The sequence below is a fragment of the Callorhinchus milii genome, unplaced genomic scaffold, assembly GCF_018977255.1.
Source record: "Callorhinchus milii isolate IMCB2004 unplaced genomic scaffold, IMCB_Cmil_1.0 Scaffold1, whole genome shotgun sequence".
In the NCBI taxonomy this organism is placed as follows: Eukaryota; Metazoa; Chordata; class Chondrichthyes; order Chimaeriformes; family Callorhinchidae; genus Callorhinchus; species Callorhinchus milii.
The window spans coordinates 34,798,108-34,823,077 of NW_024704742.1; the positions used below are offsets into that span (position 1 = coordinate 34,798,108).

Sequence of the window (24,970 nt, forward strand, 5' to 3'; positions counted from 1 at the left end):
CTCCGGCATGTTCACGTCCCCCGCCTCACTCGCCCCACCATTGGCGGGTGGGCCTTCTGCCATTCTGCCCCCACCCTCTGGAACTCCATCCCGCAGCCCCTCCGCCTCACCCCCTCCCGCGCCACCTTCACGACCCCTCTCTAGACCTCGATCTCCCTGCTTCCTCCCCTGCCCTCCGCCCCAGCTCGGGTCCTTAACTCTGTCTGTCCAGCGACTTGGGACATCCTCACGACGTGAAAGGCGCTATACAAATGTAATTTTGTTGTTGTTGTTGCTGTATGAATATTGCAGTGTACAAACATATATTGAAACCATACACTGTGTGCAACATATAAAACATTGTATACACTGTGTGCAATATACAAACAACTATGCACATTGTGTTCAATATATAAACAAATATATACAGTGTGCGCAATATTTAAAGAAGTATATCCAGTAATAATAATCCTTACTAACAATATAATAAATAATAATCCTTAATAATAATAATGAACACATTGTTCAATATTTATATTCTGTGTTGTATATAAACAAAAACAATATACAATATGTACTGTGAAAATAAAGGATTGGTGTGCAGGGTGAGGGTGGCGGTGTGAGGGGCAGTGCGGGGTGAGGGTGGCGGTGTGAGTGGCAGTGGGGGGGGTGAGGGTGGCGGTGTGAGTGGCAGTGCAGGGTGAGGGTGGCGGTGTGAGGGGCAGTGCAGGGTGAGGGTGGCGGTGTGAGGGCAGTGCAGGGTGAGGGTGGCGGTGTGAGTGGCAGTGGGGGGGGGGTGAGGGTGGCGGTGTGAGTGGCAGTGCAGGGTGAGGGTGGCGGTGTGAGGGGCAGTGCAGGGTGAGGGTGGCGGTGTGAGGGGCAGTGCAGGGTGAGGGTGGCGGTGTGAGTGGCAGTGGGGAGGGGGGGCAGGGCGGGGGGTGAGGGGGGAACTGTGTGACGGGGCCGCGGGGCTGTGCGGAGCTGAGAGGCTGTGACGCCGCTGAGGAGATGGCGGTTGCCGGGAGGCGGCTGTGCGGAGGTCAGGACACCGCACTGCACTACACGCGCTCACTCACCATCACACACTCACAGCTGTGGGCTCCGCGCCCTGAGCCCCGCGCGGCCCCGCGGTCTGTCAGTGGGAGGGACAGCGCGGCCGAGTTTCCATCTTCACACGAACCTGATCGTCAGTGACCCGCAGCCCCGCGACTACTGCCGGGCGGCGCCTGGTGCCTGGTGGGCTCCTGGTGGAGGTGGGCTCCTGGTGGAGGTGGGCGCCTGGTGTCTGGTGGAGGTGGGCTCCTGGTGTCTGGTGGAGGTGGGCTCCTGGTGGAGGTGGGCTCCTGGTGTCTGGTGGAGGTGGGCTCCTGGTGTCTGGTGGAGGTGGGCTCCTGGTGGAGGTGGGCTCCTGCTGTCTGGTGGAGGTGGAGCTGGGCTCCTGGTGGAGGTGGGCTCCTGGTGGAGGTGGGCTCCTGCTGTCTGGTGGAGGTGGGCTCCTGGTGGAGGTGGGCTCCTGCTGTCTGGTGGAGGTGGGCTCCTGGGGTCTGGTAGAGGTGGGCTCCTGGGGTCTGGTAGAGGTGGGCTCCTGGTGGAGGTGGGCTCCTGGGGTCTGGTAGAGGTGGGCTCCTGGTGGAGGTGGGCTCCTGGGGTCTGGTAGAGGTGGGCTTCTGGTGGAGGTGGGCTCCTGGGGTCTGGTAGAGGTGGGCTTCTGGTGGAGGTGGGCTCCTGGTGTCTGGTGGAGGTGGAGGTGGGCACCTGGTGTCTCGTGGAGGTGGAGGTGGAGGTGGGCTCCTGGTGTCTGGTGGAGGTGGGCACCTGGTGTCTGGTGGAGGTGGGCTCCTGGTGTCTGGTGGAGGTGGGCACCTGGTGGAGGTGGGCTCCTGGTGTCTGGTGGAGGTGGGCGCCTGGTGTCTGGTGGAGGTGGGCGCCTGGTGTCTGGTGGAGGTGGAGGTGGGCACCTGGTGTCTGGTGGAGGTGGGATCCTGGTGTCTGGTGGAGGTGGGCGCCTGGTGTCTGGTGGAGGTGGAGGTGGAGGTGGGCGCCTGGTGTCTGGTGGAGGTGGGCTCCTGGTGTCTGGTGGAGGTGGGCACCTGGTGTCTGGTGGAGGTGGGCACCTGGTGTCTGGTGGAGGTGGGCACCTGGTGTCTGGTGGAGGTGGGCACCTGGTGTCTGGTGGAGGTGGGCTCCTGGTGTCTGGTGGAGGTGGGCTCCTGGTGTCTGGTGGAGGTGGAGGTGGGCGCCTGGTGTCTGGTGGAGGTGGGCGCCTGGTGTCTGGTGGAGGTGGAGGTGGGCACCTGGTGTCTGGTGGAGGTGGGCTCCTGGTGTCTGGTGGAGGTGGGCTCCTGGTGTCTGGTGGAGGTGGGCGCCTGGTGTCTGGTGGAGGTGGAGGTGGAGGTGGGCGCCTGGTGTCTGGTGGAGGTGGGCTCCTGGTGTCTGGTGGAGGTGGGCACCTGGTGTCTGGTGGAGGTGGGCACCTGGTGTCTGGTGGAGGTGGGCACCTGGTGTCTGGTGGAGGTGGGCACCTGGTGTCTGGTGGAGGTGGGCTCCTGGTGTCTGGTGGAGGTGGGCTCCTGGTGTCTGGTGGAGGTGGGCACCTGGTGTCTGGTGGAGGTGGGCTCCTGGTGTCTGGTGGAGGTGGGCGCCTGGTGTCTGGTGGAGGTGGAGGTGGGCACCTGGTGGAGGTGGGCGCCTGGTGTCTGGTGGAGGTGGGCGCCTGGTGTCTGGTGGAGGTGGGCTCCTGGTGTCTGGTGGAGGTGGGCACCTGGTGTCTGGTGGAGGTGGGCTCCTGGTGTCTGGTGGAGGTGGGCTCCTGGTGTCTGGTGGAGGTGGGCGCCTGGTGTCTGGTGGAGGTGGAGGTGGGCACCTGGTGGAGGTGGGCTCCTGGTGTCTGGTGGAGGTGGGCGCCTGGTGTCTGGTGGAGGTGGGCTCCTGGTGTCTGGTGGAGGTGGGCGCCTGGTGTCTGGTGGAGGTGGGCTCCTGGTGTCTGGTGGAGGTGGGCGCCTGGTGTCTGGTGGAGGTGGGCGCCTGGTGTCTGGTGGAGGTGGAGGTGGGCACCTGGTGGAGGTTGGCTCCCAATGTAAGGCTGGCTTGTGGGTTCAAGCTCCATGTAAGGACTTGGAGCTCTCATAGTCCAAGATGACACTCTGATACAATGCTGGGGGAGTCCTGCATATCATATGCTGGAGGCACTATCCTTCGGATGAGACATTAAACCGAATCCCCATCTGTCTGTCCAGGTGGATGTTAAAGATCCTGTGGCTCTATTTGAAAAGAGAAGGGAGTTTCTAATGGTGTGTCAATAATACCCCAAATAAAATTATGGTTCACTTCACGTTTGCTTCTGGGACATTGCTGTGCACAAATTGCTACGTTTTCCTACAAAATAAAAATTCACCCCGCTTTACAGATGAATCCTGTGGATCGCTTTGCGATGCCCTCCTGACATGAAAGATGCTTTATCAAATGCATTGTTGATTATCATATGCAAGATCTGCAAACTTTTTGATCGTCACAAATTTGATTTATCTTCGTAGATGAGCAGGGAAGGATCTTGTCATTTAGCGAAATATAGATACTTTTGTTTTGGCCGTAAATGTTATTTTATTTTGTTTTTAACCAAGAGTCACTTCGAATAAAAAAAAGAGGCTCAGTTAGGGAAAACAGAAATTTACGCATTTTTCTAGCGTTTCTGGAACTTGCATATGATAATCAACAAGTTAAATTCATATAAGCACCCTTCACTCAGGATAGCATCCCAGAGCTCTGAAGTTAACATATGTAAATAACGTTGTTTTTCCTCCTTTGTTTCAGTGTTTGTTGGCTGCCACACACATTTGTTGACAGGGGGTCAGAGCACCATCAAGGTACCCAGTTTGTTGAGGAAACAGTTTCCTGTCCGACAGTTTGCTGCTGTCAGGTAAGATTTTTCACATTTCTTAAAGTATGTTACCATATGGGATACATGCCTATAACATTTTAGATGGATTATCCACAATTCATTGTAGATATATGTAGTAAATAAATGATTTGTACTTTTTTAATTAAACATACTGGTGCAGTGCATTACATAATTATTTTTTCTGCTTTAGTGCCTGATTTTTAATCTAAGGTATACTGATGGGAATGATAGTTGTCTTTCTGCTGCATATGATAGTTTAATTTGGAATGAGTTTTGACTGTCTCCGATCATGTCATTGTAATGAGCCACTTTCTTTGCCCCTATGTAAAATTGATACTCCTCATATTCACATTCAATCTAAGGCAGTCTGTCAGTATTACTTGAGAGCAGTTTTGCTTTTTAACGTATCTGTGGATCCATCCTTTCTTATATTTACTTGTTTATAAGGAAAAGAGGAGTACTCCGGACACAGTTGTTCAAGTGCTTGCCGTCAATCAATTCTGAGAGTTTTTATCCAAGTTAACCTTACGCTCCAATTATATAAGCAGTTTTCGGCACGCATTTATAATGTTTGTGAGGTTATCCTGTAATGTATGATATTTGTTACAAGTTGATAAGTTAGCTTGATTTGTGGAATTTTAGTTTTAAAAAAAATCTTTTTAAAAAGTTTTCCATTTTCTATGCTAAATTTGCCAGTATCAAAACATAATAATTTTTACTCGTTTTTGAAATGATAGATTTGCCAAAAAACAACAAAAAAATCAAAAGGAAGAAAAAACGAAACCTAAAAAGGAAAGAGTGGTCGGCATAAAGCAAAATAATGCATATGGGGCGACATCATTGGAACCAGTCGATGATGTGTACAGAATTAAGCTTTACCCAAAGCCAGTATATGGGATTGAGACAGCAATTGACCTGCTGAAGAAGTGGCAGCGGTTAGACTTTACTTACCCCATGCAGCCTGTGTATGTTGATCTGCTGCTTGACATGAAGCTGGAAAAGAAGGTGAGGTTTACAAACTTGTGCTGTGTAATCCTGTTTTAAGCTAAATGTGTGGAATGCTTTTCCAGGATGCTTGTTTTCTTTAAAACAACTTTTTCCACCATTGTAGATGTCAGCTTGGCTCAGTTATTGACACTCTTATCTCTGGATCAGACAATTGTAGGTTCAATCCCCATGTTGAAACTTTGAGCGCATAGTCTAGGCTTAAACTCCAATGCAGTCCTGGGGCAGCACTGTAATTTTGGAGGTGCCACCTTTTGGAACAGACATCAACTGGAGGTTTTATCTGCCTGTCTTCCAAATATTTTATTTCACTGGAATTGTATTTCTTAAGATCCATCATGTGGTAGTTTGTCACTGCAGTAGGCTACTGTCATTGGGAAAAAAATTGCCAGAGTAGTCAAAATCATATTTGATGTGTAAGGATATGGCAATTGCTTCTGAGCAACATTATTTCCCTGTTTATCCCAGGAAGGTAAGCACAGTCTCTTTAAGATGATGTGCATACAATGGAAAGTTGGAATTGGATCAATCTTCTGTGATGATCTCAGTAGTCTGTATCCTGAACCAGTTGGGTCTGCAGTACTCCAGGACACTGCTGGTGGCAGACCAACTAACCTGCTTTATTGGCAAGACTTGGAGTTAGCAGACTGATCACTGGGTTTAGGGATTCTTTTCACTTAACTCCTATTAACGGCGTAAGCCAAAGCACTAACGGTGTTCCTAGATGGACAAGTTGTGAGAAACTTGCCAGATGATACTTTCAACAACAACAAGTTACATTTGTATGGCACCTTTCACATTGTGAGGATGTCCTCAGGCGCTTGCTTTCAATAGAATGCTCTGTGGTTTTAGCTCCAGTACTACCCTAACACACATACTTGCTAGGGTCCTCAAGCTTTGGCTTTCGGCAGCCTGCACCTAATACTCCCTGGAATTATGCAAGCAAAGTGGTGTCCCTCCAGGGAGAGAGCATGCATTCAATTTCCAAACACGGAAAGTTCTATTTGAAGGTAGCAGATATATGTGGAACTCTCAGTCAGGTTTGGATACGTTTAAGCACAGTGATGGGTTTCTGCAACTGTCAGACACCCAGCTGACCAAAACAAATTTTGTCAAAGATTGGCATCGTAATTTCTATTGATTTTGTATGTTTTTATTTAACTTGTTATAACATTGGTAGGTAGTAGCTTGAGGGTGTTAATGAGGTCAATGGAGTAAGGGAACTGAATTAAGAAATACTTATTAAAATAAGTATGTTTCAGCATTAACATTATATATTAAGTTCTTGTTTAAATTGAAATGGACATTAATTATTTGTAACTAAGTGGTGCTGCTGGTGAAACTCTTAACAATGTGGAATATTCTTTGATGCTCACTGTATATAACAGTGGCATTGCTACAGTATAAACAAAACAGTGTTGTTGTCTCAAGAAGGAGTTGCTGTCACCTCCCAAACTGAGTCTTCATTTTTGGGATGTGGACGATACTGGCATTTATTGTCCAATCCTGGGTGCCCTGAGATGGTAGTGCTGGGGACTTATTAAAACCCCAGCAATCCTTGTGACGATGGTGCCCTAATGGACGTTCCAGAACTTTGACCCAGCAAAGATGAAGGAACGGTAATATAAATCCAGATCAAGGTGAAATGTGACTTAGAGGCAAACTTAGAATTGCTGTTGTTCCCAAGATAACTTGCATCAAATGTCCCAACATATATGGGACATGGATCTCAGCACCATCCAGAATGCTGACTCCAGATCCATGATACTGGAATTCACATCAGCTTTGCTAGTTAGTGGAAAGCGACTTATGCTAAAGTACGTCCAGGGTCCACTTCCTGCACATTGGTAGATTTGATGTATTAAATATTGAATGAGTTGACCCAATTATGTGGGTAAAAAAGCACTAAACTCTTTCTTATTAAATAATGGTTTTAAATATTATGTGGGATGTAAATCTGAAAGTTTCAGTTATTTATTGGTAAAGAATATCTGACATGGGGAATGTGAATATCAACCCAGTATTTTTCAGATACTGATTGATCTACTTTGTATTCCTACTTTTTATTTCAGATCTGTATGTTTATCTCTGACTTGTGTATTTCTGTGTTCCTTATCCCAGAAAAAAGTGGATCAGTTTGTCGGTACTGTTCAGCTGCCTTTTCCTTTTAAGAAAACCACCAACAAGGTGGTAGTATTCACAGAGGTGAGAGGGAATTGTATGTAAATCTACTTTTTTGATAGTTTGAGCAGATCATAACAAATACAATTTGCTGTTTCCTTCAGTTAAGTTATCAATATGGATAGGATGAAAGTCTGCTATTTTGTGTTAAATATATTTTGTGTTAAAATAGTCACAGTCCCTATTAATGACTTCTATAAAAGAGTATAGAGAGAGGAATGTCAGCTAGAATTTAGTTTATGTATTTTTGTAAGGGTGTGAAATACTTTTATTTTCTCCCTGCGTAATGCATTATACATTGTTATAACAACCTGGCTCAGTGGTAGCACTCTTGCTCTGGGTCAGAAGGTTGTAGGTTCAAGCCCCATGTCGGGACTTGGAATCACATAGTCTAAGCTGACACTCGAATGCAGTGCTCTCCTTCACTGGCACTGTTCCTGCACCCCTAAAACAACCTCCAAGAATCTTCTGTGGACCCATCCCTGTTCTCCAACTAACGCACCATCTCCAACCTCCCTTTCCAAGATCTTGGAGCAAGTTATTGCTTCCCAGCTTCGCTCTTTACTCTCCTGCCACTACCTCTATGAACCCTTCCAGTCAGGTTCGTGCTGCTCACAGCACAGAAACAGCCTTGGTCAAAGTGACAAGTACTTGGTTCATCTGTGACCTGGGCTCTCTCAGTCTCCTCGTCCTCCTTGACCGTTTGCTGCCTTTGCCACTGTTGACCATTCTATCCTCCTCCACTGCCTCTCCTCTCACATCAATCTTCATGACTCTGTCCTTGACTGGTTCAGATCCTACCTTTCAAACCATCTCTACTTTGTGTAAACAAACATCTCTCCTCTAGCCCCCGCACTGTCTTGTGCGGAGTTTTTCAGGGCTCTGTCCTTGGTCCTCTCCTCTTAACGTCTATTTGCTGCCTCTTGGTGACATAATCTGCAGACATGGGGTCAACTTCCACATGTATGCGGATAACACCCAACTCTATCTCTCTGCCTCCACCCTCGACTCTCGGACCATTGCTGTCCTGACAGAGTGTCAGACATCAAGTCCTGGATGAGAGCTAACTTTCTATAGTTGAACATCAACAAGACCGAGGCTCTCCTGATTGGGTCCCGTCAGCACCTCCTCACCTCAGGCACTGACAGCCTCACCATCCATGGATGCACACTCCACCTTACTAAGCCAGTCCAGAACCTTGGCGTCTTGTTTGAGTCTCAACTGTTCATTCTACCTCACATCCGCGCCATGACCCGCTCTGCCTCCCGCCACCTGCGCAACATCACCCCGGCTCCGCCACTGTTTCGCCCCTCAGGCCGCCGAGACCCTCATCCATGCATTCGTTACATGTAGACTTGATTACCCCAACTTGTCGGCTTTCCCAACTCTTCCCTCCACATGCTGCATATCATTCAGAACTCCACAACTCGTGTTGTCTCCAGCACCAGACTCTGTGAGCCTACCCCCCCAGCTCCACTGGCTCCCCATTCCCCCAGAGGATAGAGATCAAAATCCTCATCCTCGCCTTCAAAGCCCTCCACGGCTTTGCTCCTTCCTACTTCTGTAATCTGCTAATGCCATATTGACCTGTCCACTCCTTCCGCTCAGCAGGCTCCTTCGGCAACCCTACCCTCCCTGCCCTCCACCTTTCCTGATCCCAACCTCCTGCTCAGGTACAAATCCCTGACTGTCCAACCCCTTGGGATGTCCTCTCTATGTGAAAGCACCATACACATATAATTTGTTGTTGTGCTGGGGTGTGTTGCATTGTTGGAGGTGTTGTCCTTTGGATGAGACGTTAAATCAAGGTATCATCTGCCTCCTGGTGGACATTAAAGATCCCACGGTACTATTTGAAAATAACTTTTTCCTGGTGTGCTGGCCATCAATTCCCCCAATAAAATTGGTTACTCATTCCATGTCTGCCTGGGAACCAACTGCCGCTTTTCGCTCACAAAATACAGTGAATCCACTTTACAGTATATCCTGTTGAGAAGTCTCAACAACGTGATAAGGCATTATATCAGGTACAATTTAATTTGATTTTATTATTGCAGAATCCAGAACAAGCAGCTGCAGCTCAGGAACATGGAGCAGCTTTTGTGGGAGGAACCGAGCTTATTGATAAAGTATGTATATACATTTAGTAAATGTGTGTTTTGTGCAATTGAATACTCACCTACAAGTACACAGTCACTGCATTTTACAGTAAATCTTGTGAAACGCTTTGAGATGCCTTCCAGACCTGAAAAGCGCTTTAACATATGCAAGATTTATTATTATTTATGATAACAATTTTAAAGCACTGAAGGAGGCTATTTGACCTCATTTTGCCATGCTAGATCTATCAAGTCTAATTCAAGAGTTAGTCTAATCTTCTCCAATCTTAGTCAACTATGGACTTGCGTTAATACTGGAAACAAAGTACACCTGGCTTACCGTGCTGACCAGGTGGCTTTCCACATAAAAAAACTCCCAACTTCTGGGTGTCAAATGGACGCTGATGACACTTTCTTTTTTAAAGCAGTACATTACTGATTGGTAATTAAGAATCACAGTACTTATTAAAATATATGTTTTGGTAGTTGAGAGGAACCAGTGCGGTAGCAGATTGAAGGGAATCTTGTAATGCTGTGGAAAGGTAGTAAAACCCACTCTTGTAATATATCTTACATTATTACTGCTTTATTTTGCCATTGTGTCCTTACACACAGCCTGTTTACTTTGCAGATCTTAGAGAATGAAATTGAAGCAGATTTCTATGTGACTGTTCCAAGCATGGTAACGAAACTGTTGCCTCTTAAGAACAAACTAAGGAAAAAGTTTCCTAAAAGTAAAAGAGGTAGGAAAATACTGGCTATCATACACAAAGCAATTTTCTACACCGTTTCATGTAAGTGAATATCAGATTGTCTGACAGTGTTTTTGTTTGCTCAACTGACTGTCATGCATTCAGAAATCCAACATTGTATTTAAGATGATCAAAACAGACTGAGAGCTCCACATATGCATGCCACCTGCACATAGAATTTTTTGTGAATGGAAAAGCAATCATTTGTAACTTTCTATATCACTATTAGATTAACATTGGGATTAAAAACTCTCCTCGAGGAAGCTGTATTGTTTACCACCCCCTTGTCCCATGGAAACAGTTCTTCGCAACTTTAAGTGTATTTTTTGCAGTAAAGCTCTGCATGACTTTGGTTCCAACTCAAGATCTCCTCGGAGCCTAACTCCTTCGCGACTTAACCACAAAAAACAGTTTGCTTTGTGAGGAACTTTATCCGGCAGCAAGATGTCTGTAGCATTCCCGCTTTTCTGAGGAATGCTACTGATTTGATAGATTTGTACATTATGTTTGAATAATTTACACAATAATTAATGAAAACCACCATGGTTTTCGTCATAAAACCATCATTATTCCTGAACGTTAATCAAAAATATTGGTCTCATACCATCTGTTGGTCCAGAAGGAAATATATAAATCTGGGAATACAAATTTCATGCTAATGCTGACGTACCTGATTTTTGCCACTGGATGGGGCTATAGTAAATCTCTATCTTGAATTGTGTGTTATACTTGAAGTAACTGGATTGCACTTTGCCTCTGGCCTGATATATGGACTGTATGCAGATAGGATTAAAATTTGGTTGACAAAAGTAGTTTAATAATGGCATACATGATGCGTGGAGTCCTGTAGCTCAGTGGTTAGACCACTCGCCTTGCAAGCGAGAGACCTGGGTTCGAATCCCGGCAGGGCGAAACCTTGGGCAAGTTTCCTTACTCCATACACCTGATAATAATGCTTAAAAAGAATAATAAAATTGGTCACTTCAATCCACGACTGTACTTGGGACACTGCTGTGTGCAATTGGCTGCTGTGTTTCGCCCACAAATATACAGTCAATTCTCTTTACAGTCTATTCTGTGAAGTACTTTGAGACATCTGGAAGACGTGAAAAAGCGCTATATGAAATGCAAGGATTATTATGCAAATGTACATTACAGTTTTCAAAACAGGATGCTTCTTTAATAAGACTCCTTTTATCCTGTTAATTGATGCCATTGATTTATGTGCAATCAATTGGGGGAGATAGATGGAATTTAGTTGTAATTGGGAACGAGACAGTCAGGAGGACAGACACACTTCTCTGCAGCCGCAACCAGGAGACATGAAGCTCTGTTGCCTTCCTGGAGCCAGGGTGAAGGATGTCTCTTCGGGGCTGGAGAAGAATTTGAGGCAGGAGGGGAAGGATCCAATTGTGGTAATTCACATAGGTACCAACGATATAGGTAGGACTAGTAAGGACGACTTGAGGAGGGAGTTCAAGGAATTGGGAATGAAATTAAAAAGTAGAACTTCCAAGGTAATAATATCGGGATTACTGCCTGAGCCATGTGCAAATTGGTACAGGCACAAACATATTAAAGAATTAAATGCGTGGCTGAAAGAGTGATGCGGAGGGCAGGGGTTTCATTTTAAGGGCCACTGGCACCAGTATTGGGGGAAAAGGGAGCTATTCCATAGAGATGGGCTCCACCTAAACCGGGCTGGGACCAATGTCCTGGCAAAACGAATAAATAGGGAGGTCGGCAGAGCTTTAAACTATTAAGGGGGGGAGGGAAGGTTACAGTTACAGTTAGAAGTAAACCAGCAAAACTAAGAACGATGACGGTGGTAGAGCAGATTAGAGAGTGTGTCAAGGAGGGCCAAGAAACTCAGCAAACAAAAACAACAAACAACAAAATTACATTTATGGAGCGCCTTTCACGTCGGGAGGACATCCCGAGGCGCTGGAAAGAAAGTAGGGCATTAGCGAGTAGGGGAAATAGCAAGAAGTCAAAGTTAAAGGCGCTATATCTGAACACACAAGGCATTCGTAATAAGATAGACAAATTAATGGCACAAATAGAAACAAACGGGTATGATCTAGTAGCCATTACTGAGACGTGGTTACAGGGGGATCAAAGGTGGGAGCTAAATATTCCGGGGTATTCGGAATACAGGAAAGATAGGCAATATGGAAAACGGGGTGGGGGTTGGGGGGTAGCCCTGCTAATAAAGGATGGGATAAAAACAGTAGAGAGGAAGGATTTTAAATCAGAAAATCAGGATGTATGGGTGGAATTACGAAATAACAGAATAGCAGAAAGCATTAGTGGAAGTAGTTTATAGACCCCCGAACAACAGTCACTGTATTGCGAGGGGTATTAACCAGGTAATTAGAGAAACATGTAGCAAAGGAAATGCACTAATAGTGGGTGATTTTAATCTTCATATAGATTGGGAAAAACCAAATTGGTAAAAGTAAGTTAGAGGAGGAGTTTATACAATGCATTAGAATTAGTTTTCTAGATCAATATGCTGAGGAACCAACCAGGGGACAGGCTATCCTAGATCTTGTTTTATGTAATGAAATAGGGCTAATCAGCAATCTGGAAATTAAGGCTCCTCTAGGGCAGAGTGACCATAACATGATGGAATTTAGCATTAAGTTAGAGAGTGATGTAGTTAAGACCAAAGCAAGGGTCGTAAATTTAAATAGTCCCAACTTTGCAGGTATGAGAGAGGATTTAGCTAAAATAGACTGGGGAATTAGATTAAAGGACCATAACATGATTAGGCTGAGTCAACATGGCTTTACAAAAGGGAAGTCATGCTTACCAAATCTTTTAGAGTTCTTCGAGAATGTATCCAATAGATGTAGTGTATTTAGATTTTTAGAAGGCATTCAAAAAGGTACCACATAAAAGGCTGCTACACAAGATTAGGGCCCATGGAATTACAGGCAATATATTAGCATGGATTGAAGAGTGGCTAACGGGAAGAAAACAGAGAGTAGGGATAAACGGCTCCTTCTCAGATTGTCAGGATGTGAGTAGTGGAGAGCCACAAGGATCAGTGCTTGGTCCTCAACTATTTACAATCTATATCAATGATGTAGACGAGGACATAGAACTTAAAATATCTAAAATATTTTATAAAATATAAATATAAAATATAAAATATAAAATATCTAAAAAATTAAAATATCTAAAATCTACATCTAAGCTAGGTGGGAGATTAAGCTCTGAGGATGACACAAAAAGATTGCAAATGGATTTAGATAGGCTCGGTGAGTGGGCAAGAAGGTGGCAGATGAAATATAATGTGGGGAAGTGTGAAGTTATTCACCTAGGTAGTAAAACAGAAAAGCAGATTATTTTCTAGAGGGGGAGAGACTAGATAGTGTTAAGAGGAATATGGGTGTCGTTGTACACCAGTCACAAAAAGTTAGTATGCAGGTACAGCAAGCAACTAGGAAGGCTAATAGCATAAAACCCTTTATTGCTAAAGGGTTAGAATACAAGAGTAGGGAAGTCTTGCTGCAACTGTATAGGGCCTTGGTGAGACCGCACTTAGGGTATTGTGTGCAGTTTTGGTCTCCTTATTTAAGAAAGGACTTATTCGCTTTTGAGGGGGTACAGCGTAGATTCACTGGATTAGTTCCTGGGATGAGGGGGTTGACCTATGAGGATAGGTTGAGTAAACTAGGCCTATATTCTCTAGAATATAGAAGAATTAGGGATGATCTTACAGAAACATATAAGATTTTTATGGGGCTTGACAGTGTAGACAGTGTGAGACTGTTTCCCCTGGTAGGAGAATCTAGTACTAGGGGTCACAGTTTTAAGATTAAGGGACAGCCTTTTCAAACAGAGTTGAAGAAATACTCCTTCACTCAGCGGGTAGTGAATTTATGGAATTCTCTACCCCAGAAGGCTGTAGATGCTCAGTCCTTGAACATATTGAAGACTGAGATTGATAGATTTCTAAAGGATAGAGGGATTAAGGAATATGGGGATAGGGCAGGCAGATGGAGTTAGGTGAGAAGATCAGCCATGATCTTATTGAATGGCGGGGCAGGCTCGAGGGGCCGAATGGCCTACTCCTGCTCCTAATTCCTATGTTCCTAAAAAATAAAAATCCTTCTATTTGATTTACTACTTCATTAGTGTTTCGCCCACAACATATACAGTCAGTTCACTTTACAGTATATTCTGTGAAGCTCTTTGAGACATCTCAAAGATGTGATAAGACACTCTATCAAATACAAGGATTATTATTATAACGAGTGTGTATTGTGTAGGCAAACATGGCAGCCAATTTGCACACAGCAATGTCCCACAAACGATTATGAAGTGAATGACCAACTTTACTTGGGGAATTGTTAACTAGGATACCGGGAAAAACTGCCATCTCATTTCAAATGAAATCTCATTTCAAAAAAATGCCACAGGACCTTTAAAATCTAACTTTTGCAGGCAGACCTCAGTTAGTGTACCAACAAAGATATATTAGCTGCTGAGACCTGAACTTCTTGATTCTCTGTTTGCCTCTTTATTCGTCCCTTTTTCTTGTCCTGTCCTTTTGTTCTTTTTCTTGCTGAATTTTAATCTCACTTTGCAGACACTCTTACTGCAGTTTAAAATAATTTAAATGGAAAATAAGTAATTTTAAAGGCATGTATTTTGAATAGAAACAATTCTGAATCAATTTTATTTGCCTTCAGCGTTTCTACTCCAAACCATTGCTTGCCACTCTAAAACTCTGAGCTTTTAAAAAAAATCATTTTCAAACTCTACATTCCATTACTGCAAACAAGGCATTAAAAGAGTTTTAAAATTACAAGCCTTTAAATGTACAACTAGTCATAAACAAGTTCAAATCAGTTTTATGTGCTCTCAGCCATCTACTTCGAATCATTGTTCACTGCTATAAATGTTTCACCACAGATGACAGCCAGAGTAGTTCAGTTCAGGCCCCTCCTGCTCCAACTCAGTCAGACTGACTTGATGTTGCTCTTTCCTCTCCCCCCACCTTTAAAGAATGAAATAAATGAAATAAAAGGAATAAAGACAGACTATGAAAGAGAAGACAGATGAGTGATTTAAGGGTAAAATTGTAGGGATATAAGAAGGAAGAATGATTTTGTGCAGAAGACATTTTAGTGAAGTGTAAGCACATAAGACCTAAACCTTTTGCCTGACATAGTCATTCTAATAAGCAATGGTACTGTGTCTGATCCAGTAACAGTGGCTTACAGTAGAAAACAAACTAGTGTAGAATGGGAGAGTGAAGGGAAGCAAAATCTTTTTGTGCAGTCTGGTGCAACTTGGATCAGTTGTTCTTTACTAAATCTATTTATGTTTTACTTCCTGTCAGTGTTTTTGTCTGTTCTGCCCACAGACCAGTTAATGCCCAAAATACAGTGAACTAAATAATGAAATGGACCGAACTAACTAATGAAAACACTGGGGGCTAAATTGCGATTATTTCTAATAAGATTCTTTAATAATGACTCTGAGTTGCAAATGGGGACACCTTCCAGAAACAAGATTCAGGCACCATGTCAGGCCCCAAATGACACTCAAGTACAGTGCTGAGGGACCTCTGCATTACTGGAAGGGTCGTCCTTCAGATTAAACTAAGGTCCTTCTGACTATTCCTGCTGTCCTGGACAACAGTTCCCCCAGATATTGATCAGCCTCTCTGTCTATAATAAATAAATAATAATAATTTGGTCACTCAATCCACGACTGTTTGTGGGACACTACTATGCGCAATTGGCTGCCGCTTTTCACCCACAAAATACACAATCAGTCCACTTCACAGTATATTCTGTGAGATGCCTCGAGACGTCTTGCAGACATGATAAAACGCTATATCAAATGTAAAGATTATTATTGTTATCACTCACTCATTGGCTGTTTGTGGGATATTGAGACGTCTAGAAGATGCTTTGAGACATCTAGAAGACGTGAAACTATATAAAAATAGCAAGGATTATTATTATTGCTGTGCGCAACTTGGATACTTCGTTCACCTACACCTACACAGTCACTGCACACTTCACAGTAAAACCTTGTGAAGCACTTTGACAGCATGATAACGTGCTATATCAAATGCATCTAATTATTAATATTATGATATTTTTCTGCTTGGAATTCCCTTTTTGCAACTATGAGTCTTTCTTAAAGAATTCAGTTAGCAATCACTGCTTTTTAGACCCCAATGGATTTTATTATTGTAGTATATGATATGTTGTTTGCTTAAGCAGGTATTGTGAAATTATTCTCTTGAACAAGGACACTTAGTGAATCACTTTGGATTAGAAACTCTACAGGAACAACCCACGACAAATATCTAATGTACTTACATATTAGCCTTCAAAGAAAACAAAAAAAAACTACTGCCTTCATCTGTATATCTGTATTGCGCTAATGTATCTCTTCAGTGAATCATTTGTTATTTACACTTACTTTTGTAACTCCATCTCATAAATTCTGTGTGAATTCTTGTTTTATATATTTCATACTTTTAATTCCCAGGCTCTGTTGGACTTAATATTCTTCAAATGCTCGAAACCTTTAAGACTGGTCATGAGTACATCACGGAGCGGGATTGCTGTATTCTAACTAAAGTCGGAACAGTAAGTTCAGCTGGAACATTAAAGATTACTTTGATCTTCAAAATTGCTGTTTAAAGAGCAAATCTTTGCGAAAAAGTGGACTGATGAATGCAAAAGCTTATATGTCTGTTAAATATCCATTATTGCAATTACACACAATTTGATACACTATAGGTTGCACGCACAGGCTTATGCAAGGTGTTGACTTGAACCAAACAATATGCCAGATGTTGTTATATGTTATATGTTGTTCTTTTTGTTTTTGATGAAGAACTTCAGTTCAAAACTGAACCAAATATTAATCTTTGCATTATGGAGACCTACGGCTAAGTGGTTAGAGCACTTGCTTTGCAAGTGAGATGACCTGGGTTCGATTCCTGGCCAGGGCAAAACGTTGGGCAGGTTTCTTTACTCCACACACCTGTTTACCTAGCAATACGTGGGAACCCAGGTGTTTGTCGATTGGCGGATCACTTTTCTGGGGATAATATATCCCTTAAAAAATGCGGTTACTCAATCCATGACTGTGGGACACTGCTGTGCGCAATTTGCTGCTGCGTTCCGCCCACAAAATGTACAGTCAAATCACTTTATACTATATTCTGTGAAACACTTTAAGACATCTCGAAGACACGATAAGGCGCTACATCAAATGAAAGGATTATTATTATTAAGATGTTATTGTTAAGTCTGCAGTGACTGTGTAATTGTCGGTGAACACGGCAGCCAATTTGTCCCACAAGCACCATTTAGTGAATGAACAATTTTATCTGTTGTTGGGCAGGACACCGGGAGAAACTCCCTTCTCTTTTCAATTAGATACCTGAATGCAATTTACAATATAGCAAAAAAAATCAAAATCTATGCACACTGTTTTTGTCCTTTTATTGTTAATGCAGTTTGACTTTTCAATTTGTTTGTGTTATATTGTATTCATGTAAAATACACTACAATCTGATCATTGGCTGCCCTTTACTCGATGGCTGTGACAGACATACACACACTGATTCAGAGTTTCCCCAAAACGACAGAAGCATACACAGGGTAGCTAATTCATTGCATTGATAGTTTCAAAATTTTTTGACACTTACTGTGAAATTATACTAGGTTCCTGTATCAGAAGAGCTGCAACGTTACACTATAAGTGTTGGATTTGAAGAACACACTATAGGATCAAACATCTGATTAACACATGCTCTGTATTGGTAAACAGGTTTTTAATGCTACTGTCGGCTAAAGCTATTGGCCACGTTGATGATGATTTTCTGGGTAACAATACCTGTCAGTAACATAGTGTGTTTGCAGAAAATGTTATCAAGAAAGGGTAATTTAATAAACTACTTTCACAGTAATGAGTGAACCAGATGCTGTTTTGTCACATATCAATTAGTGAACACCAGAGTTGGAACATCAGACATTTAATGGGTCCATTCGTTGACTTGCACAAAATTGATGATCTGGAAGGTGTTGTTTCTTAGCACTTTGAAGGTGGATGGCAGCCTCACAGGGTGGAGTGGGGGTTTTATGAAGATGCTGGTTGTGCTTTTTGCTGCTTGTTTTTGTTGGATGCTGTACATCCAACAAAAACTATACTATCACTGGGTGCTATTGCAAAGAAAGAGTTCAGAAAGATGAAAAGGACACTCCTGCATGGGTAATGAATGTTAGGAAGTTAAATATCTATGGAGATATTCAACCAAATATCCATGATATTACTTCAACTGCTCAGTTATCCTGCCTTTGAAAGAATTAAAGTTAGTGTTGTTGTTACCAGACTGTTATTAACAATGGCTTTAGCTTGGTGTTGAAAAGGTGCTTGGTGTTGAATGGTTGAAAAGCTAAGATTTTATCCTTAAATGCAAAACACTTTGCTCAGTACAATTTTTTTAATAGCAAGAACTACATTTATTAGATGACATCAAATTTTCTTTGAACAAAAGGTAAAATCAATGCACGAATTCAAAGCTGAATATGAGAAAATGTTTCATCATCTGCTTATTACTAAGAACACGTTCTGTTCCACCAGAACTTTTGTTCTTTTTATAACCCTGAGAGATGCAGCAGATTTAGATTGTGGTATTGGTTGCTGGGTTACTTTTTCAACATCTGATTACTTTGACCCAACATTTAGATCAATTCTGACTATTTATATTTTTTGTCTTCGTTGGTGAAGCTGATCCACTTTGTGAATGAATGTCTTCTGTAGACTTATGCATCAGATCAGTTTAACTGGAATTGTAAATAGTTCAATATTTGTGGTTTCGAGTAGAATGAATTTGGGAAAAGGCAAGATTATCTGGAGCATACCAATATAGATGAACCTTCACAACATTTTATGTTCAACTGTAGTGAGGGACTCAATGTATGGGAAAATTTACAAGTTCTCCATTTGAACCATTATTTTGAATTCTTGTGCATATTGAGGGATGCATGCTAATAGCAAGAGTGGTTTTAGATGCTGCAAAACCGTACCTCGAGAGGCACTTTTGCAGATTGGTTTACATGGGGTTGATCAATTAAATTTTAAGATTTGCTGTAGAAACAAGGATTTCAATCAATGTCCATAAAGAGTTAAGAGTTCCTCTTTACTCTTGGCTCACATTTACAGGCGCTAATGAAGGCTGGAGGTAATCTGTTCCTTCATAACAGCTCAGAGTGTAATAAATGGCTGGGGTTGGATTTCTCTATGATATGACTGCGGGTTTACAGAATGACCCACTTTTCATTTGGAGTGATTAATTATTCTTCGGTGGAACAAACATGAAAGCTGTTCTGTGACTGGCGACATTTTGTTCTTCAAATAGCAGTTTGATTTTTTAACGGCTTCAGGTTACACAGTTTAAATTTTAAATCTTTATCCATCCCACACATCACTCTGCTGCCCAAATAATTAATCTTACTGTTCTTTTAGTAGAGTAAGATATATAACAACTTTTGACCATTCAAAATTATATAAAAGCAACAGTATAAAGAGCTTTTGTTCTTGAAGTTAATATATACAGTAATCCATTTGGTGACTGAATTGGCACCAGTTATCATTGTGAATTTTGCATTGAGGGAACAGGTTTCTTAGCCACTCTTCGTAATTCCTGAAATGTATCATGTTCTTAATCTTGAGATAATTTCTTAAAGTCCTGTAGATTAGTGATTAGAGCACTTGCCTCACAAGCGTGAGGACCTGGGTTCGAGTCCCGGCCAGGGTGAAACGTTGGGCATGTTTCGTTACTTCACTCGCCTCTGTTTACCAGCAGTAAGTAGGAACCCGGTTGTTAGTTGATCGGCAGATTACCATTCTGGGGGTAATAATCTCTTCAAAAATAAACAAATAAATAATTTGGTCACTTAATCCATGGCTGTATGTGGGATGCTGCTGTGCACAGTTGTATGCCGCATTTCGCCCACAAAACATATAGTCAATATATAACATACAGATGTGATAAGGTGCTATATCAAATGCAAGCAATATTATTATTAAAATTTAAAATTGTGCAGCATTTTGGAAAATTCTTCAATTCATTCTAGATTTGTAAATCAATTTTCTTTAGGTCTTAAAACAAATGACCACTTTGGTGAGTTACCAGAAGACTGCCAGCACATGTAAAACCATACCCCAGCTAGTTAGCATATTCAGGAAACAAGGAGAGAAGAAAACTGGCATACAGTATTTATTATTTTTAGAAACACACGAACAGTGTTGCTGGGAAAGGGAAATATGCTCTTTGTAAGGCAGTCAGCCAGGGCTGAAGGATAATGATCTGGAAAGTATAAATAATCTAGTGTTTATGAAGAACATTTTTGTTCAAAACATTAATTGGGTCATGTAGAGTCTATGATAGTGCAGACTAGACTTTGTGGAAGAGAAGTCAGTGGACCAAAAGCCATTTAAGACCCTTATAAAAACTATAAAAACCTATATTCAGGCTCTCACCCACTTGGTTTTTCCTCAAATCTCTAACATTGGCCAACTCTGTTACTACCTGTTTACTACCTCCTCTCTCTCATACCATCCTACTGAGACCCTCACCCACAATCTTATCAAATCCAGGCTTGATTATTCTTAACAACCTGCTCACTGGACTCCCCTGCTCCACTCTACTCAATCTATAGATCATTCAGCCATGACCTCTTCTGCACCAGACTCCGTGCACTCATCACTCCCATCATTGTTCTGCTCCATTGGCTCTCCATCTCCCAGCAGATCGGATTCAAGTTTGTTGTCCTCAGTTTCAAATACCTCCAAAGCCTTGTCCTTCCCAACCTGTATCTGCGACCCTACCGCTCCATCCATGTTCTTAATTTCGCCCACAAATATACAGTCAATTTACTTTACATTCTATTCTGTGAAGAGCTGAGAGATGTCTAGAAGACGTAAAAAGCGCTATATCAAATGCAAGGATTATTATTAATTTTGAGACCATTTCTTAAAGTCCTGTAGCTTACTTGTTAGAGCCTTCCAACACTGCTGTTTCATGTCCCCTGCCCATTCAGCCCCACCATTGATGGGTGAGTTTTGACCTGCTCTCCATCCCAGAGTTCCTCCGCCTGATCCCTTCCCTCCCCAGCCCATCTTAAGATCTATGTTCTACTCGCATTTTCACATCTTCTCCCATTCCCCCACCCCTACCCCCATACCTTAGGAATCCAGCTCTTTGAAGAAGTTTGAGATGTCCTCTCAAAGTGAAAGGCAGCTATTTAAATTATAATTTCTTATTTTATGCTCCTTGTTTTTTCTCTCTTCTTTTGAACGTGCAGAATAAACATTGCTTTTGTTTCATCATAAAATGTTGCTATAAACCACAAATAGTTCATTTAGTCCAAACTCAGTATAAGTGTAGCACTACATTTTTCAATTCAATTCATAGAATTATATTTTAAGCTATATCCCCAAATCATTTAGATAAAAAATAATTTCTCTGTGAGTTTCACACAATTGGTGGAATAATAGCATACTGATAAGGTTTTCCACAAAGGTTTGATTAGTATTTCAGTAATCAATGTCATTTGGATGGACTATAATGTGAGTGGGGGCCATTGAAGACAACGGGATTCTGAACCACGTACCTTGACTTATGATGCCTGTTTCCTTTCTTAGTTACTGTAGCAACAGTAATGTTTGATTAGTAGGAAGTCCTCTCTAGCTGCAGTAACAAAACAGTATGCCGGAGCTGCTTCAACTTCTCGACATGAATTAAAACACGTTGTTTTATTCATATGAAAGCCAGAAGCTTGATAGAATGGAGAGAGGAGTGCTTTGCTTTGCTATATTTGGGACTGTTGTCTGGCTGATTGTGGGATTGTATCTTATCGTGTGCTTCTTACTTCTGTACTCAATTTGTTGCAAAGCAAACAGTGAAGTTCAGCAAATTGAAAACCAGCCTCTGTCACCTGTTGAATGTTTAGAAAGTGTGTGACATGGACTAAGTGTATATACCTCAGTATATACCTGTATTTTTAATTGGACGTAGTGGCACTGTAAGTATCAAGAACGATAAGTACTGATTTACGACTCTAGTAGGACACGAACGGTAAAAGTCTGAATGCCACTGCACCACCTTATCAATTTGGGATTGCCAATTGGACCCATGGTATTCAAGAGACCAATCTCAATGCCGTAAGTGTTTATATGGTAACGGACAAGGATATTTTACAAATGTCAAAAAAATGTTTTTTGTGAGCACTATTGTAATGATTTTGACAATGAATTGAGAATGTGACTATTTGGAATTGTCTTATGAGTCCTTAGTGCTCTTCAAAGATTACATTTAACCTTGTAGAAATTTGTATGATCTCTGTGGTAAATTAATTTAAAATGTGTACTTACAGTGGGTTTAACTTCAGTATAGTTCTCTTCGATGAGTCAGTTGGCAAACAAACTGTACTTGGGAAATATGGCAGTATAGTATTTGCATTCTGTTGGTAATTTATTGTTCCAAAGCATTTTTACTGCTACTTGAGATTGTGTTCCATTTAAGGGTATTGGATAGTTTAAATAGCACAAAAGATTTGTCAAACTTTCCCCAAATTAGAATTGATTGTTATAAAATTTATTTTAAGGATAAATATTTATAACCCTTGCAAATGCAAGAATTATAAATATTTATCTTTTGTGCTCCTGAAGAATCTGAAAGACAAAGCCATCTCGGATAACTACTTCAACTCCCTTAACTCCTCAATCCCTCTCCTGACTGCCAACCAACCCACCTCCATCTCCTACCACTCCTGGAAAAAAATCTACCCTCTCCCTCCACTGCCCTCGAGTCATCTGAACGCCTGCCCCTCTGGGCTTCCTTGGGCAGATAAGTGCCTGAGGACTTATCATACTCAGGTAACTGAAAGTAACTCATGAACGATAGGAGATACCTGAAAACAAATATGCCCATGTCACTCCTAGATGCAGAACCTTTCCGATGAGGTATAAATTATGTCTCTATGTCAATCGGTTATTGAGATCCTTTTTGAAGTGCAGACAGAATAAAACATTGTCGTTTTATTAGTATAGAAGATAGAAAAAGAAGATTATTGCTTAATTAAATTTACAGCTTTCCGTCAATGGTAACATTTTGGACTGGTTCATATAGTATGCTTATTGCTGCCATGTCGTAAAATTACGGTTGGAGTTTTCTCATTCATCTCCATTGAATGATTGTTATTTTTTTGATATGTGGCTTTAGACATCTAAATCCATGTGATTCCATTTGCAAATTATAATAATGGGATGCAGAAGCATGTTTGTATGCGAAAGATGCTGCTCAACTGAACATTTTATTTTCAGCTTATTGTGGAGATTCAAGTCTCTGAGTGAAAAGAATGATTGAGGTTGTAGACTTGAGGTATTTGCATTAAGATATTCTGGTCTTCTTAGTGCTGATAAAGTGCTATTTTTTAAAAAGAAAATAGGTTGTGAATTTATAGTATTGTAAATTATAGTCACATATGCGCTAAAGAATATTTGTTTTGTTTGTCTGATTTTTGTTAGCAACAGAGAGTAAGAGAGCATTGTAAAAAAAACTTATAGTTACCTGAAAAGAGCAGACTACAGAATCTGTGTGTGTGTGTGTGTGTGTGCGCGGGGAAGGGTGTGGTTGTGGGAAGTAGGGGTAACTAATCAAAGTCATGCAGCAGACTCCTTGGTAGAGCTGTGGGCATTTAATGCAGAAAGTTAGAATTCTATCTGATTTTTGTCCTGTCTTTTTGATGCATGTTCCGTTCTTTCAGGTGGATATGCCAAGGGAACACATTGTTGCTAACATTGCCGCAATCATCACTGATGTTTGCACGTACAGGCCAGTGAGTTTTGGTGAGTTATAGAGTTCTATTTAAAATCAGTATTCTGAGTGTAATGTTAGAAAGATGGATAAAATACTGTATGTTTAACTTTATGCTTAAAATATTTAATAGCAGAAGTTAGGTTCATTTTGTTTCCAGGGGAAAACATGTTTGTGTGACCGGGAGGTGCAGGAAAGGTGGGTAGACATATATAATAGTTTCTGTTTGGTTGGTACGGAGAGTGCCTCCAAATTCATTCTGGTTTCTGTGGCGTGAAACATTTTTGCTGTCAAAATGTATTATTTTTAAGTAATCTGACCAGGCTGAAGTAATATATAAATATTTTGAAACAGTATTGTATGGATTTATTGGTGCTTTAACAACCATTAAGGTGGCTCAGAGAACCATAAATCAAATTGTGAGGTTCAAAACAAAGATAACTCGCCAGCACTTATCACATCATAAACCATTGTGTGATTTCTGCATCTGGTCAAAGGATTTCATAAACCAGCTAAGGGCACTGGCACGGAATAATAAATACATCTTTAGTGACTTTTAACATGAAAATTTAAATGTTTTTTGATTTCAGAAATATGTTCATATCACAATGTTTTTTTAAAGCAACACAGTCCATCAATATTATGTTGATGAAGTGTAATCGCAATGCTGGTACCTACCAACATTGTAATTTCTAAGTCAGTATCCCTGACTACTGAAGGCCAGTAATGATGGTGAGGCTGCTTGATGCAATAGGATAGTGGGCCTGCAGGAGTGTACAAGCAGAATGTTTTTTTTTAAAAATTTGTTATGGATCCGATCCGGCTAAGTCTGATTTCCGGATACCCGGAGTCCATCCAGTAAGCTGGGAGTTTACTATACTAGTTTTACCTTTGTAGTCCTAATGTAATATTGTGATTCTTTTCACCTGTTAACCAAAGTTAAACGTTGGTTGTTATTATTTTCAGGACCATTTGTTGAACGAGCCATTATTTGTAGTGCAACTAGCGAGTCTTTGCTGTTCAAAGTGGAGCCCTTCCTTCCTCAAGTAATGGAAGAGGAGAAGGAAGAGCAAGATGTCAATCACTAACTCCCACGTTTTGTACCGATGTGTTGCCTGTCTGTTGATCTCTATATGGCATGTTACGATGATGCAATAAACCCTGGATTGTATGACATGATGAAAAGAAA

General features: G+C 41.8%; 2 protein-coding genes across 2 annotated transcripts in view; one reads left to right on the forward strand and one right to left on the reverse strand.

Moving 5' to 3' along the window:
• Window positions 1-1,095, reverse strand: part of cnot6l (CCR4-NOT transcription complex, subunit 6-like) — a 39,917-nt gene extending 38,822 nt beyond the window's left edge. The window contains exon 1 of the mRNA XM_007896984.2: window positions 1,056-1,095. The gene's annotated coding sequence lies outside the window, so the exon portion shown is untranslated. The remainder of the gene's footprint in view (window positions 1-1,055) is intronic.
• On the forward strand, window positions 901-24,970 carry mrpl1 (mitochondrial ribosomal protein L1). The gene is made up of 9 exons (XM_007896988.2): window positions 901-1,018; window positions 3,790-3,895; window positions 4,615-4,882; window positions 7,004-7,087; window positions 9,121-9,192; window positions 9,794-9,905; window positions 16,437-16,537; window positions 23,732-23,813; window positions 24,748-24,970. The coding sequence occupies exons 1-9, from the start codon at window positions 988-990 to the stop codon at window positions 24,867-24,869; spliced, it is 978 nt and encodes a 325-aa protein (XP_007895179.1). The 5' UTR covers window positions 901-987; the 3' UTR covers window positions 24,870-24,970.

Coding starts and splice junctions, on each gene's coding strand:
- mrpl1 (XM_007896988.2), top strand. CDS start 988: ATGGCGGTTGCCGGGAGGCGGCTGTGCGGAG. Junction 4,883..7,003: donor ACATGAAGCTGGAAAAGAAG/GTGAGGTTTACA, acceptor TCCTTATCCCAG/AAAAAAGTGGATCAGTTTGT. Junction 9,193..9,793: donor GAACCGAGCTTATTGATAAA/GTATGTATATAC, acceptor TTTACTTTGCAG/ATCTTAGAGAATGAAATTGA.